This window comes from Hyla sarda, chromosome 7 (genome assembly GCF_029499605.1).
Source record: "Hyla sarda isolate aHylSar1 chromosome 7, aHylSar1.hap1, whole genome shotgun sequence".
Lineage (NCBI taxonomy): Eukaryota > Metazoa > Chordata > Amphibia > Anura > Hylidae > Hyla > Hyla sarda.
Genome location: NC_079195.1, coordinates 40,847,701 through 40,865,043, shown reverse-complemented (window position 1 = coordinate 40,865,043; position 17,343 = coordinate 40,847,701). Strand labels below are relative to the sequence as shown.

Here is a 17,343-nt window from a genome sequence, read left to right as displayed (position 1 = left end):
GCCCTCCTACGGCCTCTTCCACATCTCCTGATGTACTGGCCTGTCTCCTGGTAGCGCCTCCATGCTCTGGACACTACACTGACAGACACAGCAAACCTTCTTGCCACAGCTCGCATTGATGTGCCATCCTGGATGAGCTGCACTACCTGAGCCACTTGTGTGGGTTGTAGACTCTGTCTCATGCTACCACTACAGTGAAAGCACTGCCAGCATTCAAAAGTGACCAAAACATAAGCCAGGAAACATAGGAACTGAGAAGTGGTCTGTGGTCACCACCTGCAGAACCACTCCTTTATTGGGGGTGTCTTGCTAATTGCCTATAATTTCCACCTGTTGTCTGTTCCATTTGCACAACAGCATGTGAAATTGATTGTCAATCAGCGTTCTTCCTGAGTGGACAGTGGGATTTCACAGAAGTGTCATTGACTTGGAGTTACATTGTGGTGTTTAAATGGGCACTCTCATTAAAAAAATGTTTTCTATTGCACTCCTTATGGTAAATAAAAAATATTTCTAATATACCGTATTTATCGGGGTATACCACGCACCGGCCTATAACATGCACCCTCATTTTCCCAAGGATATTTGGGTAAAAAAAGTTTTTTACCCAAATATCCATGGTAAAATGAGGGTGCGTGTGTGCGCGTGTATACCCCGATACACCCCCAGGAAAGGCAGGGGGAGAGAGGCCGTCGCTGCCCGCTTCTCTCCCCCTGCCTTTCCTGGGGTCTAGAGCGCTGCTGTCGGCCCTTTTCACCCCCTGGTTATCGGTGCCGCTGCCCGTTCTGTCCCCCTGACTATCGGTGCCGGCACCGATAGCCAGGGGGAGAGAAGCGGCGCCGACAGCCAGGGGGAGAGAAGGGGCAGGTGCACCCATTGCCGGCGCCGCTGCCCCGTTGCCTCCCCCCATCCCCGGTGGCATAATTACCTGAGTCGGGTCCGCGCTGCTCCAGGCCTCCGTCGTGCGTCCCCAGAGTCGTTGCTATGCACGGCGCGGCGCTCTGACGTCATGCGCCGCGCCGTACAGCGCATAGCAATGATGCCGGGGACGCACAACGGAGGCCTGGAGCAGCGTGGACCCGACTCAGGTAATTATGCCACCGGGGATGGGGGGAGGCAACGGGGCAGCGGCGCCGGCAATGGGTGTCGCTGCCCCTTCTCTCCCCCTGGCTGTCGGCGCCGCTTCTCTCTCCCTGGCTATCGGCGCCGGCACGATAGTCAGGGGGACAGAACGGGCAGCGGCGCCGATAACCAGGGGGTGAAAAGGGCCGACAGCAGCGCTCTTGACCCCAGGAAAGGCAGGGGGAGAGAAGCGGGCAGCGACGGCCTCTCTCCCCCTGCCTTTCCTGGGGGTGTATCGGCGTATAACACGCACACAGACTTTAGGCTAAAAATTTTAGCCTAAAAAGTGCGTGTTATACGCCGATAAATACGGTACTTTGTTTAAAAAAAAAAATCCGTTTTCTATGTTTTATTTGTGCTTAAAAAAGCTCAAAAGCACATTTTCCCCCATCTCATACACAGACTTTGGAACGCAATAGCAAAAATTAGTTTTAATGAGAGTTACCATTTAAGTTAGTGTATATTCTCTGTAGGGAAATGACATGTTGACAAATTTGGATATCAGATGATCATTAAGGGTTCTTTGCAGCAGGACGCCTGGAATTTACATTGAAGGGTACTGCACTACTCCCAGGATAGGGGATAAGTGTCTGATCAGCACACGCTCAACGCATTCTTGAGTTGATTGAACATGCTCAGTGTCACAGCCAGAGGTTGTCTTTGGGAAATAGACATATGAATACTATCTGCATTGCTGCAAAGGTTGAAGAAGTGGGAGTCACCCTGTCAGTGCTCAGACCATACAACACACACGGCATCAAATTGATCTGCATGGCTGTTGTCCCAGAAGGAGGCCTCTTCTAAAGATGACGCACAAGAAAACTCACAGACAGTTTGCTGAAGACAAGTAGACTAAGGACATGGATTACTGGAACCATGTCCTGTAGTCTGATGAGACCAAGATAAACTTATCTGGCTCAGATGATGTCAAGCGTGTGTTGCGGCAACCAGGTGAGGAGTACAAAGACAAGTGTATCCTGCCTACAGTCATGCATGGTGGTGGAAGCGTCATGGTCTGTACCTCTATAAGTGCTGCTGGCACTGGGGGGCTACAGTTCTTTGAGGGGACCATTAATGCCAACATATACTGTGCTGCAGGGCAATACTCCAACATGATAATGACCCCAAACACCTCCAAGACCCCCCACTGCCTTACTAAAGAAGCTGAGGGTAAAAGGGGTGGACTCCAGACCTAAACCCTATTGAGCATCTACGGGGCGTCCTCAATTAGAAAGTGGGGGAACGCAAGTTCTCTGATATCCACCAGCTCCGTGATATGGTCGTGGAAGAGTAGAAGAGAACTCCAGTGGAAACCTGTGAAGCTCTGGTGAACTCAGGGCCCAAGAGGCTTAAAGCAGTGCTGGAAAATAATGGTGGCCACACAAAATATTGACACTTTGGGGGAGATTTATCAAAACCAGTGCAGAGGAAAAGTTGCCCAGTTGCCCATAGCAACCAATCAGATCGCTTCTTTAATTTTTCAGAGGCCTTGTTAAAAATGAAAGAAGCGATCTGATTTGTTGCAATGGGCAACTGGAAAATTCTTCCTCTGTACTTGTTTTGATAAATCTCCCCCTTTGGGCCCAATTTTTGGACATTTCCCCTTAGGGATGTACTCACTTCTGTTGCCAAAGTTTACACATTAATGGTTCTATGTTGAGTTATTTTAAGGGGACACAACATTAAAGGGGTATTTCGCTGGAAATTTTTTTTTTTTAAATCAACTGGTGCCAGAAAGTTAAACAGATTTGTAAATTAGAAGAAGATAAGGGGTGATGCCAGTGAGTAAGAAACTTCACCTTTAAATCCTTAGAGAAAGCGACTAACATGATGCGTTTCAGGTCATGTGACCTTTCATCAGATGCAGGCATGCATCTGATGAAAGGCCACATGACCTGAAACGCGTCATGCTAGGCGCTTTCTCAAAGGATTTAATCCATGTCTTCAATTGAAGTTTTTCCATGTCTTTGCTTTTAATGTGACGAAATAAAGGGGAAGTTTCTTACTCACTGGCATCACCCCTTATCTTCTTCTAAACTTGGAGGATTATTTTGCCGTTCGGTGACCTGATGAGCTGACTAGCCATTGCTGTGCAGATGTGTAAATGACTTCTATTTAAAAATCTTAATTCTTCCAGTACTTATCAGCAGCTATATGCTCCACAGGAAGTTCTTTTCTTTTTGAATTTCATTTCTGTCTGTCCACAGTGCTCTCTGCTGACACCTCTGTCCATTTTAAGAAGTGCCCAGAGCAGGATAGGTTTGCTATGGGGATTTGCTCCTGCTCTGAACAAACAGTTCCTAAAATAGACAGAGGTGTCAGCAGAGAGCACTGTGGTCAGACAGAATGGAAATTCAAAAAGAACTTCCTGTGGAGCATATAGCAGCTGATAAGTACTGGAAGGATTAAGATTTTTAAATAGAAGTCATTTATACATTTATTTAACTTTCTGGCACCAGTTGGTTAAAAAAAAAATAATAATCTGGAGGAGAACCCGTTTAAACACTGTTATACAGACTACGCACTCTATATTTACATTGTAGCAGAGGGGCATTTCTTCAGTGTTGTCACATGAAAAGATAAAATAAAATATTTAGAAAAACTTGAGTGGTGAGATACGATATATATATATATGGCTCTTGGCAGCGATTTACAATGTGCTCGTGTACATGGTCAGAACTAATTGTTGTCAAGGTTTACATAAACAATGAGATGGCAGCGCTTTTATCTCGTCCTTGCATGTGAATGGATAATACAAAAATAGTGATGGGAGCCGGTCCTTCAGAAAATGACAATATACAAACCATACAAATACACATTCTAATGTCTCCTCTCAGTTATGGAATAAAAAATAAATGAGTTTAGCAAAATAAAATACTTTTAAAGCACTTGAAAGCATATTCACATTCACATTAACGTTTCCCCACTTTGCCTTAATCCTCATAAATGTATCGGACTTTTGTTTGATCACTTTGTCTTCCCAGCTACTTTATTCTCCTGCGAACGAGGGCAGGTTAGGGATGTTTACCGGGTAACATTGTCTTCGGCTGCTTTTTGGGACACTTCTGGTATTCAGCAATTTTGTAGAGATGTCTTGTGCTTCCTGAAGAGAAAATCATTGGCCTGAATTACAGTAAAACTTTGTGATACATTCGATAAGCTCAAAATAAGTTAATGCTTTTGACAATATCTGAATATCGGAACTATTATCTGTATAACCTCCAATATCCTTAAAGGGGTACTCCAGCGTTCCGAACATTTTGTTCAGAACACTTTGAGCCGGAGGCCATGATTGTGACGTCATGGTCACGTTATGCCATCACGCCATGCCCCCACCATTCATGTCTATGGGAGGGGGCGTGTCGGATGACACGCCCCCTCTCATAGACATGAATGGAGGGTGTGTGGTGTGACATCACAAGGGGGCGTGGCTGTTACGTCACGACCAATGCCGCAGGAACTCACGTGGGGCCTGAGCAGCAGGATCCCAGCGATCAAACATCTTATCCCCTAGCAGAGGAGTACCCCTTTAAACCAGTTTGCAGGGTTTAATCAGGAAATGAATGTAAAGAAACCATCATGAGATGCATGTACTTTATACATTCCTCCTTCATCCGCTCTGCTTTACCAACAATGCATTTGGAAAGTCTTCAGACCCTTTCCCTTTTTTCCCATCTTGTTGTGTTGCAGCCTTGTGCTATAATAAAAATAAAAAATATTAATCATTCTGCAGTCAACACCCCATAATGACGAACAGTAAAAACAGAATGTTAGAGATCTTTGCTAATTTATTAAAAAAATTAATATAAAATATTGTATTGACATATTCAGAGCCTGTACTGAATAGAAACAGTCGGTGGAAGCCATTTTCAGGTCTCACCAGAGATGTTTCATAGGGTTCTGGTCAGGGCTTTGGCTGGGCCACTATAGGATCTTCACAGAGTTGTCCCTAAGTCGCTCCTGTGTTGTAGGCTGTGATTAGGATCACTGTCTTGTTAGAAGGAGAACCTCCGTTCCAGTCTGAGGTCCAGATACGTTAAGAATCACTTTGCTCCATTTAGTTTTCCCTCAACCCTGATCATTCTCTCTGTCCCAACAGCATGATGCTATCACCACCATGCTTCACTGTAGGGATGTATTGTGCAGGTGATGGGCAGTGCCTGGTTTCCTCCAGACATGATGCTGCCCCCACCATGATCACTGTAGAGATGGTATTAGTCAGGTGATGGGCAGTGCCTGGTTTCCCCCAGACATGATGCTGCCCCCACCATGATCACTGTAGGGATGGTATTGGGCAGGTGATGGGCAGTACCTGGTTTCCTCCAGACATGATGCTTCCCCCACCATGATCACTGTAGGGATGGTATTGGGCAGATGATGGGCAGTGCCTGGTTTCCTCCAGACATGATGCTGCCCCCACCATGATCACTGTAGGGATGGTATTGGGCAGGTGATGGGCAGTGCCTGGTTTCCTCCAGACATGATGCTATCACCACCATGCTTCACTGTAGGGATGTATTGTGCAGGTGATGGGCAGTGCCTGGTTTCCTCCAGACATGATGCTGCCGCCACCATGATCACTGTAGGGATGGTATTGGTCAGGTGATGGGCAGTGCCTGGTTTCCCCCAGACATGATGCTGCCCCCACCATGATCACTGTAGGGATGGTATTGGGCAGGTGATGGGCAGTACCTGGTTTCCTCCAGACATGATGCTTCCCCCACCATGATCACTGTAGGGATGGTATTGGGCAGATGATGGGCAGTGCCTGGTTTCCTCCAGACATGATGCTGCCCCCACCATGATCACTGTAGGGATGGTATTGGGCAGGTGATGGGCAGTGCCTGGTTTCCTCCAGACATGATGCTAACCCCACCATGCTTCACTGTAGCGATTGTATTGGGTAGGTGATGGGCAGTGCCTGGTTTCCTCCAGACATGATGCTGCCCCCACCATGATCACTGTGGGGATGGTATTGGGCAGGTGATGGGCAGTGCCTGGTTACCTCCAAACATGATGCTGCCCCCACCATGCTTCACTGTAGGGATGTATTGTGCAGGTGAGGAGCAGTGCCTGGTTTCCCCCAGACATGATGCTGCCCCCACCATGATCACTGTATGGATGGTATTGGGCAGGTGATGGGCAGTGCCTGGTTTCCCCCAGACATGATGCTGCCCTCACCATGCTTCATTGTAGGGATGGTATTGGGCAGGTGATGGGCAGTGCCTGGTTTCCTCCAGACATAGTGCTTAAAATTGAGGCCAATGTGTCTTTTATGTGTCTTTTACCGAGAAGAGGCTTTTTTTTTTGGCCACTCTGCCATAAAGCCCAGATTGGGGGAGGCTGCAGTGATGGTTGACCTTCCATTCGGTTCTTGGTCACCTCTCTTACCAATGCCCTTATCTTCTGATTACTTAGTTTGTTGGAGTGGCAGCTCTAGGAAGAGTCCTGGTTGTTTCAAACTTCTTCCATTTGAGAATTATGGAGGTCACTGTGCTCTTGGGAACAGTGGCCTCCATAAGTGTCACGATGCCGGCTGGCAGGTAGTGGATCCTCTGTGCCAGAGAGGGATTGGCGTGGACCGTGCTAGTGGACCGGTTCTAAGCCACTACTGGTTTTCACCAGAGCCCGCCGCAAAGCGGGATGGTCTTGCTGCGGCGGTAGTGACCAGGTCGTATCCACTAGCAACGGCTCACCTCTCTGGCTGCTGAAGATAGGCGCGGTACAAGGGAGTAGGCAGAAGCAAGGTCGGACGTAGCAGAAGGTCGGGGCAGGCAGCAAGGATCGTAGTCAGGGGCAACGGCAGAAGGTCTGGAAACACAGGCAAGGAACACACAAGGAACGCTTTCACTGGCACAAGGCAACAAGATCCGGCAAGGGAGTGCAGGGGAAGTGAGGTGATATAGGGCAGTGCACAGGTGAACACACTAATTGGAACCACTGCGCCAATCAGCGGCGCAGTGGCCCTTTAAATCGCAGAGACCCGGCGCGCGCGCGCCCTAGGGAGCGGGGCCGCGCGCGCCGGGACAGAACAGACGGAGAGCGAGTCAGGTAGGGGAGCCGGGGTGCGCATCGCGAGCGGGCGCTACCCGCATCGCGAATCGCATCCCGGCTGGCAGCGGAATCGCAGCGCCCCGGGTCAGAGGACGTGACCGGAGCGCTGCAGCGGGGAGAGTGAAGCGAGCGCTCCGGGGAGGAGCGGGGACCCGGAGCGCTCGGCGTAACAGTACCCCCCCCCTTGGGTCTCCCCCTCTTCTTAGAGCCTGAGAACCTGAGGAGCAGACTTTTGTCTAGGATGTTGTCCTCAGGTTCCCAGGATCTCTCTTCAGGACCACAACCCTCCCAGTCCACTAAAAAAAAATTTTTCCCTCTGACCTTTTTGGCAGCTAAAATTTCTTTGACCGAGAAGATGTCCGAGGAGCCGGAAACAGGAGTGGGAGGAACAGATTTGGGAGAAAAACGGTTGAGGATGAGTGGTTTGAGAAGAGAGACGTGAAAGGCATTAGGGATACGAAGAGAAGGAGGAAGAAGAAGTTTATAAGAGACAGGATTGATTTGACACAAAATTTTGAAAGGACCAAGATAGCGTGGTCCCAACTTGTAGCTAGGGACACGGAAGCGGACATATTTAGCGGAGAGCCATACCTTGTCTCCAGGGGAAAAAACGGGAGGAGCTCTTCTTTTCTTATCCGCGAACCTCTTCATGCGTGAAGAAGCCTGTAAGAGAGAATTTTGGGTCTCTCTCCATATAATGGAAAGGTCACGAGAAATTTCATCCACAGCGGGCAGACCAGAGGGCAAGGGGGTAGGGAGGGGGGGAAGAGGGTGACGGCCGTACACCACGAAAAATGGGGATTTGGAGGAAGATTCAGAGACCCTGAAGTTATACGAGAATTCGGCCCATGGAAGGAGATCTGCCCAGTCATCCTGGCGGGAGGAAACAAAATGTCGCAAATAATCACCCAAGATCTGGTTAATTCTTTCTACTTGTCCATTGGACTGGGGATGATATGCAGAGGAAAAATTTAATTTAATCTTGAGTTGTTTACAGAGAGCCCTCCAGAATTTAGACACGAATTGGACACCTCTATCCGAGACAATCTGCGTAGGCAACCCGTGAAGACGAAAAATGTGTACAAAAAATTGTTTAGCCAACTGAGGCGCAGAAGGAAGAACAGGAAGAGGGATGAAATGTGCCATTTTGGAGAATCGATCAACGACCACCCAAATAACAGTGTTGCCACGGGAAGGGGGTAAATCAGTAATAAAATCCATACCAATCAGAGACCAAGGCTGTTCGGGGACAGGCAGAGGATGAAGAAAACCAGCGGGCTTCTGGCGAGGAGTCTTATCCCGGGCACAGATAGTGCAGGCTCGCACAAAGTCCCCAACATCCGTCTCCAGAGTCGGCCACCAATAGAAGCGGGAGATGAGTTGCACAGATTTCTTGATGCCCGCATGACCTGCGAGATGGGAGGAGTGACCCCATTTGAGGATTCCGAGGCGTTGGCGTGGAGAAACAAAGGTCTTTCCTGGAGGAGTCTGCCTGATGGAGGCAGGAGAAGTGGAGATCAGGCAGTCAGGTGGAATGATGTGTTGCGGAGGGAGATCAACTTCTGAGGCATCCGAGGAACGAGAGAGAGCATCGGCCCTAATGTTCTTATCGGCAGGACGAAAGTGAATCTCAAAATTAAATCGGGCAAAGAACAGAGACCACCGGGCCTGGCGAGGATTCAGCCGTTGGGCAGACTGGAGGTAGGAGAGGTTCTTGTGGTCGGTGTAGATAATAACAGGAAATCTTGATCCCTCCAGCAGATGCCTCCATTCCTCAAGTGCTAATTTAATGGCTAGAAGCTCTCGATCCCCGATGGAGTAGTTCCTCTCCGCTGGAGAGAAGGTCCTAGAGAAAAAACCACAAGTGACAGCATGCCCGGAAGAATTTTTTTGTAGAAGAACAGCTCCAGCTCCCACTGAGGAGGCATCAACCTCCAATAGGAAGGGTTTGGAAGGGTCAGGTCTGGAGAGCACGGGAGCCGAAGAAAAGGCAGACTTGAGTCGTTTAAAGGCGTCTTCTGCTTGAGGAGGCCAGGACTTGGGATCAGCATTTTTTTTGGTTAAAGCCACGATAGGAGCCACAATGGTAGAAAAATGTGGAATAAATTGCCTGTAATAATTGGCGAACCCCAAAAAGCGTTGGATAGCACGGAGTCCGGAGGGGCGTGGCCAATCTAAGACGGCAGAGAGTTTGTCTGGATCCATCTGTAGTCCCTGGCCAGAGACCAAATATCCTAGAAAAGGAAGAGATTGGCATTCAAACAGACATTTCTCAATTTTGGCATAGAGTTGATTGTCACGAAGTCTCTGAAGAACCATACGGACATGCTGGCGGTGTTCTTCTAGATTGGCAGAAAAAATTAGGATATCGTCCAGATATACAACAACACAGGAGTATAACAGATCACGAAAAATTTCATTGACAAAGTCTTGGAAGATGGCAGGGGCGTTGCACAGGCCAAAGGGCATGACCAGATACTCAAAGTGTCCATCTCTGGTGTTAAATGCCGTTTTCCACTCATCCCCCTCTCTGATGCGGATGAGGTTATAGGCGCCTCTTAAGTCCAATTTAGTAAAGATGTGGGCACCTTGGAGGCGATCAAAGAGTTCAGAGATGAGGGGTAAGGGGTAGCGGTTCTTAACCGTGATTTTATTAAGACCGCGGTAGTCAATGCAAGGACGTAGGGAGCCATCTTTTTTGGACACAAAGAAAAATCCGGCTCCGGCAGGAGAGGAGGATTTACGGATAAAGCCCTTTTTTAGATTCTCCTGGACGTATTCAGACATGGCAAGAGTCTCTGGGGCAGAGAGAGGATAAATTCTGCCCCGGGGTGGAGTAGTGCCCGGGAGGAGGTCGATAGGACAATCATAAGGCCTGTGAGGAGGTAGAGTCTCAGCTTGTTTTTTGCAGAAAACATCCGCGAAATCCATATAGGCCTTAGGGAGACCGGTTACTGGAGGAACCACAGAGTTACGGCAAGGGTTACTGGGAACCGGTTTTAGACAGTTCTTGGAACAAGCGGACCCCCAACTCTTGATCTCCCCAGTGGACCAATCCAGGGTTGGGGAATGAAGTTGAAGCCAGGGAAGTCCAAGGAGAATTTCCGAGGTGCAATTGGGGAGGACCAAAAGTTCAATCCTCTCGTGATGAGATCCGATGCTCATAAGAAGGGGTTCCGTGCGGAAACGTATGGTACAGTCCAATCTTTCATTATTTACACAATTGATGTAGAGGGGTCTGGCGAGACTGGTCACTGGGATGTTGAACCTGTTGACGAGAGAGGCCAAAATAAAATTTCCTGCAGATCCAGAGTCCAAGAAGGCCACAGCAGGGAAGGAGAAGGCAGAGGCAGACATCCGCACAGGCACTGTAAGACGTGGAGAAGCAGAGTAGACATCAAGGACTGTCTCACCCTTGTGCGGAGTCAGCGTACGTTTTTCCAGGCGGGGAGGACGGATAGGACAATCCCTCAGGAAGTGTTCGGTACTAGCACAGTACAGGCAGAGGTTCTCCATACGGCGTCGTGTCCTCTCTTGAGGTGTCAGGCGAGACCGGTCGACCTGCATAGCCTCCACGGCAGAAGGCACAGGAACAGATTGCAGGGAACCAGAGGAGAGAGGAGCCGAGGAGAAGAAACGCCTCGTGCGAACAGAGTCCATATCTTGGCGGAGTTCCTGACGCCTTTCGGAAAAACGCATGTCAATGCGAGTGGCTAGGTGAATAAGTTCATGTAGATTAGCAGGAATTTCTCGTGCGGCCAGAACATCTTTAATGTTGCTGGATAGGCCTTTTTTGAAGGTCGCGCAGAGGGCCTCATTATTCCAGGACAATTCTGAAGCAAGAGTACGGAATTGTACGGCATACTCGCCAACGGAAGAATTACCCTGGACCAGGTTCAACAGGGCAGTCTCAGCAGAAGAGGCTCGGGCAGGTTCCTCAAAGACACTTCGGATTTCCGAGAAGAAGGAGTGTACAGAGGCAGTGACGGGGTCATTGCGGTCCCAGAGCGGTGTGGCCCATGACAGGGCTTTTCCGGACAGAAGGCTGACTACGAAAGCCACCTTAGACCTTTCAGTGGGAAACAGGTCCGACATCATCTCCAGATGCAGGGAACATTGGGAAAGAAAGCCACGGCAAAACTTAGAGTCCCCATCAAATTTATCCGGCAAGGATAGGCGTAGCCCAGGAGCGGCCACTCGCTGCGGAGGAGGTGCAGGAGCTGGCGGAGGAGATGACTGCTGAAGCTGTGGTAGTAACTGTTGTAGCATAACGGTCAGTTGAGACAGCTGTTGGCCTTGTTGCGCTATCTGTTGTGACTGCTGGGCGACCACCGTGGTGAGGTCAGCGACAACTGGCAGAGGAACTTCAGCGGGATCCATGGCCGGATCTACTGTCACGATGCCGGCTGGCAGGTAGTGGATCCTCTGTGCCAGAGAGGGATTGGCGTGGACCGTGCTAGTGGACCGGTTCTAAGCCACTACTGGTTTTCACCAGAGCCCGCCGCAAAGCGGGATGGTCTTGCTGCGGCGGTAGTGACCAGGTCGTATCCACTAGCAACGGCTCACCTCTCTGGCTGCTGAAGATAGGCGCGGTACAAGGGAGTAGGCAGAAGCAAGGTCGGACGTAGCAGAAGGTCGGGGCAGGCAGCAAGGATCGTAGTCAGGGGCAACGGCAGAAGGTCTGGAAACACAGGCAAGGAACACACAAGGAACGCTTTCACTGGCACAAGGCAACAAGATCCGGCAAGGGAGTGCAGGGGAAGTGAGGTGATATAGGGCAGTGCACAGGTGAACACACTAATTGGAACCACTGCGCCAATCAGCGGCGCAGTGGCCCTTTAAATCGCAGAGACCCGGCGCGCGCGCGCCCTAGGGAGCGGGGCCGCGCGCGCCGGGACAGAACAGACGGAGAGCGAGTCAGGTAGGGGAGCCGGGGTGCGCATCGCGAGCGGGCGCTACCCGCATCGCGAATCGCATCCCGGCTGGCAGCGGAATCGCAGCGCCCCGGGTCAGAGGACGTGACCGGAGCGCTGCAGCGGGGAGAGTGAAGCGAGCGCTCCGGGGAGGAGCGGGGACCCGGAGCGCTCGGCGTAACAATAAGTACAAAATAAATATTTGGTACCTTTCTTCAGATCTGTGCCTCTATGCAATCCTGTCTCTGAGCTCTACATGCAATTCTTTTCTCCCCATGGCTTGGTTTTTGCTCTGAAACACATTGTCATCTGGAAGACCTTATATAGACAGGGCTGTGTCTTTCCAAATCCTGTCCGATTATCTGAACTTACCACAGGGGACTCCAATCAGGGTGAAGAAACATCTGAGATGATCAAGAGAAATTGGAGGAGACAGAGATACATTTTAAGCGTCATAGAAAAGGTAGCAATGTGGCTGAAATTTTTGTTTTTCCTTTGTAATAAATTTAAAAAAGGTCTAAAAATCTGTTTTCACATTCTCATGGGGTACTGAGGGCAAAATGATGGAGGAAAATCTTTTTATTTTTTTATTGTAGCACAATGAGCAACATAATAAAAAAATGAAAGGGTCTGAAGGCTTTTCGAAGGCATTGTATACAGGAAAATGTATAACTATTCATTACACTAAAGATATCCTTAGTTTGCTGACACTTTATACTCCTTTATGCACAACAATGAGTTATACACATGTATATGTTAATAGGTGGTTAAAATGTGGTTTTATTGTTAAAAAGGAATGACAGTGATCTTGGGGTCTTCTCTTTGCTTTAGTGGCTGTGGATCGGTTACCAAACTTCCTGTCCAGACCGAACACACCCGATGGCAAACCACTGCCTCATCACCGCTGCTCCATCCATCTCAACAGTGAGGAAATGCAGCTGCTTAATACCGCCTATGAGGACGCCAGTAAGGGGCGGCCGTCTGAACGGTAAAGCTGACAGCCAAGTAATAATATATTACATCTGTATACAAATATGTATCACACTTTATTTTTGTGGTGAGCTGAGCGTGAAGAACATATACATATAGAAGAACTCCAACCTGAGTGGTAATGCGGATCACCAGGATTTTCACTGACACAGTAGCTTGTCACAGTAATATGTTCCTCATGCAGAGACTACTTGGAAAACAAAGGCGGTGTCATGACCGGGGGGTGGACAGGGAGAGTGAGCCCTAATCTGACCCTAGTAAAACTCTCCCTGCCTACTAGCCCATTCACCCTAAACGGCGTATTGACAATCACGGTGCCGATCCCTACCTATGTTAAAGTGCAGTGGGCATAAAAACAAATAATAATATACATAGCCGATCGCAGACCAGGAACAGAACGGGAAAACTACCAAACAACCAGATATACCAGACAGAATATAAACTCACAAACAGTGCGGAATATAGTGTACTAACAAACAGCTCACAAACCGGAACCAAGATAAAGGCAGAGATGAATAAATGAACAAGACTAGGTATGAAATGAGTATACAGCAGAAACCAGAATATGCAGGGGATGAACTGAAAGTTATACACTAAACAGATCAGGAACATAGAACACTGTTCACACTGGGTCACAGAACAGAAACACACTGGACACCCCACTCCACAAAAGGAGTAGACAGCAATAATAACTCCAAATAGACTTCTAGCCAACGGGCACACTCCAGCGTGTGATCAGGATACTGGCCTAGAAGGAAACAGAAATATAATACAGTTCAGAGGACACAGTTCAGTGAGTAAGCACAAAGGACACTATAGACAAATGGTAAGGCACAGAGGAAACACAAGATCAGTGATCATGTACTCTATGATCAGTGCATGAACTATAAACTCTAAAGATCAGCAATCATAAACTCTATAAAAACGGATACAAGAAAACCAAACTCCACAACGTGAAGGAACACAGGTAAGGATACTAGACAGGATATTTTTCAAGATACAAGACAGGATATATTAAAAAGCAAACTCCACAATGTGGAGGGACACAGGTCAGGATTCTCACAGTGTGAACACAGTGTAAGATTCACGGCAATGTCTGTAGCACACAGGGTAGTAGTGGATCCACTGGACCTGTGTGGCTGATAACGCAGGCCGTGCCAGGGAGCAGAGTTTAAGGTGCCGCTGTTTTTCACCAGAGCCTGCCGCAAAGCGGGATGGTCTTGCTGCGGCACACGGCACCCAGGACGCTACCCCTGGCATGACTCGACCACACAGGTGGCTGAGGCAATGCGAGGTACAGGAGGGATACGGAAAGATGTGGTCAGGATAGCTGTAGGTCAGGACTGAGAAGGATGGAGGAAGTCTTCTTTTCTTGTCGGCCTGAGGCTAGAGACAAATGGAAGAGAAGTCTTGGATGAGTTCATCAACAGCTGGCACACAGGAGGCTGCTTGAACTGGAAGAGGAGAATGAAGATAATGTCCATAAACAACAAAAAATGGAGAAGTCCTCGTGGACTCAGAATCCTTATGATTGTAGGAAAATTCAGCTCAAGGCAGAAGGTCTACCCAATCGTCCTGATGAGCAGAAACAAAATGATGGAGATAAGTCTCCAGAATTTGATTCACCCTCTCCACCTGACCTTTGGACTGAGGCTGGTAGGCAGAGGAAAAGTCCAGATAGATGTCAAGACAGTTACAGAGAGCCCGCCAGAACTTGGAAACAAACTGCACTCCCCGATCCAAGACAATATGATTCGGAAGACCATGAAGACGAAAAATAGAAAGAAAGTGCTTAGCCAACTGTGGAGCCGAAGGAAGACCTGATTGCGGAATGAAACGAGCCATCTTGGAAAATTGATTAACCACCACCCAGATGACCGTGTTATTACAAGAAGGAGGCAGATCGGCAATAAATTCCATAGCTATGTGAGACCAGGGAGTTTCTGGAATGGGTAAAGGCTATAAGAGTCCCGCAGGTCTTTGCCGAGGAGTTTTGTCATGGGCACAGTTAACACACGAACGGGGGGAACTTGCAGAAGATCGTCAGGAGCTGTGGTGATCAACCGCTCTGGAGGAATGATATGCCTCGGCATGGAGTCCAATCCTACGATATCTGACCTGGAAAGACCTGGAAAGAGCATCGTCTCGGAAGTTCTTGTTAGCAGGGCGTAAGTGAAGGAAGAAATTAAATCTAGAAAAGAAAAGAGGCCATCTAGCCTGGCGAGGGTTCAAATGCTGAACAGACTGGAGTTACAGGAGATTCTTGTGATCAGAATAGATGGTGACCGGATGAGAAAAACCTTCTAATAGATGTCGCCACTCTTACATGGCAAGCTTTATAGCAAGGAGTTCACGATCTCCAATAGAGTAATTCCTCTCTGCAGGCGAGAAAGTCTTAGAAAAGAAACCACAAGTTACAATCTTGCCCTTGGAGTTTTTCTGGGTAAGAATGGCACCGACTCCTACGGATGAAGCATCTACCTCCAAAGCAAAGGGTTTCTCAGGATCAGGTCTTGCAAGCAAGGAAGCAGAGGCAAATGCAGTCTTTAAGTGAGTGAAAGCCTCTTTGGCCTCAGGAGGCCAAACCTTGCGATTCGAGCTCTAAGTGAGGGCCCCTATTGGAGCAACCACAGAAGAGAAATGAGGGATGAACTGACAATAACAATTGGTGAATCCCAAAAAGTTTTGGATGACCCGTAGACCAGTAGGACAAGGCCAATCTAAAACCACAGTCAGTTTGTCAGGATCCATCTAGAGCCCTTGATGAGAAACAATGTAACTGAGGAACGGAAGGCTTGATCTCTCAAATAGGCATTTCTCCAGTTTGGCGTAAAGATGATTCTCCCGGAGGCGCTGAAGAACCAGACGGACATGTGAGCGATGCTCCTCCAAGTTGGGTGAGTAGATCAAGATGTCATCAAGATATCGTTGGCAAATTCTTGAAAGACAGCTGGGGCATTACAAAGACCGAAAGGCATCACAAGATATTCAAAATGTCCATCTTGGGTATTGAAGGCCGACTTCCATTCGTCTCCCTCACGGATACGAATAAGGTTATATGCCCCTCGTAAATCCAACTTAGAGAAGACCTTGGCACCCCGTAGACGATCAAAAAAGTTCAGAAATCAGAGGAAGAGGATAGCGATTTTTAATCGTGATCTTGTTAAGACCCCTGTAGTCAACTCATGGACGGAGAGAACCATCCTTCTTCCCTACAAAGAAGAAACCTGCTTCGGCAGGAGAGGAGGACTTTCAGATAAATCCCTTTTTGGAGGTTCTCTTGGATATATTTTGCCATGGCTTGTGTATCAGGAACAGATAATGGATAGATTCTTCCTCGAGGAGGCATGGTACCAGGCTGTAAGTCAATGGGGCATCTGAATAGTCTTGTAACAGACATTACAGGTGGGCTTACTGCTATATACAGCAATCAATCTGTATAAGCAGAGCTGCAGTATAAAGCATAGGGTAGGAACAGAATAATTTGCACTTCACGCAGTGGCTAATGGCTGCACAATCTTTTCAGGGTTTCGTCCGCATGTAAAAGCTGGAGCGTGATACCATATCTTTTGGCTATGTTCACACTACGGAATGTCCCCACAGAGGACATTCTGCAAACTGCCGGTGCTAGGACCGCACAGCAATGTACTGTCTCATAGATGGCTATGCAGAAAACATCTGGGGTGGAAATTCTGCCATCTGCACAGCGCAGCAGAATCCCTATGAATTCAACGAGATTCTGATCCAGCGGAATCTCAGTGCCGAATTCCAATGCAGAACATGGCCTAAGGGTACAATCACATGTACAGTGTTTGCTGCAGATTTTATACTGCGTTCAATAATTTAGAAACATTGATATAATCTGCAGAAAACATGGTACGTTTGAATATTTCCTAATGGTATGTTCACACATACATAATCCCAAGTGGATTTTGCTACCCAATGACGGGAATGTGTACACGGCAAATCTGTAAATCCTCCACTATTGCAGATTTGCTGTGGACAATTCATATCAATGGTAATTACTATATATGCTGCTAATATTCTGCACATGTGAATGCACCCTTAAAGGGGTACTCCGGTGAAAAACAATATTTTTTTAAATCAACTGATGCCAGAACGTTAAACAGATTTGTAAATTACTTATCAGCTGCTGTATGCTCCAGAGGAAGTTCTTTTCTTTTTAAATTTCTTTTCTGTCTGACCACAGTGCTCTCTGCTGACACCCCTGTCTGTCTCAGGAACTGTCCAGAGCAGGAGAGGT

The 17,343-nt window shown here is 48.2% G+C and overlaps 1 protein-coding gene across 1 annotated transcript in view; it reads left to right on the top strand.

Annotated features, from left to right (window-relative positions):
* Positions 1-17,343, top strand: part of PYROXD2 (pyridine nucleotide-disulphide oxidoreductase domain 2) — a 145,727-nt gene that overhangs the window by 95,869 nt on the left and 32,515 nt on the right. Inside the window, exon 12 of the mRNA XM_056529051.1 lies at positions 12,921-13,077. Within this exon, the coding sequence (XP_056385026.1) occupies positions 12,921-13,077 (157 nt within the window). The remainder of the gene's footprint in view (positions 1-12,920; positions 13,078-17,343) is intronic.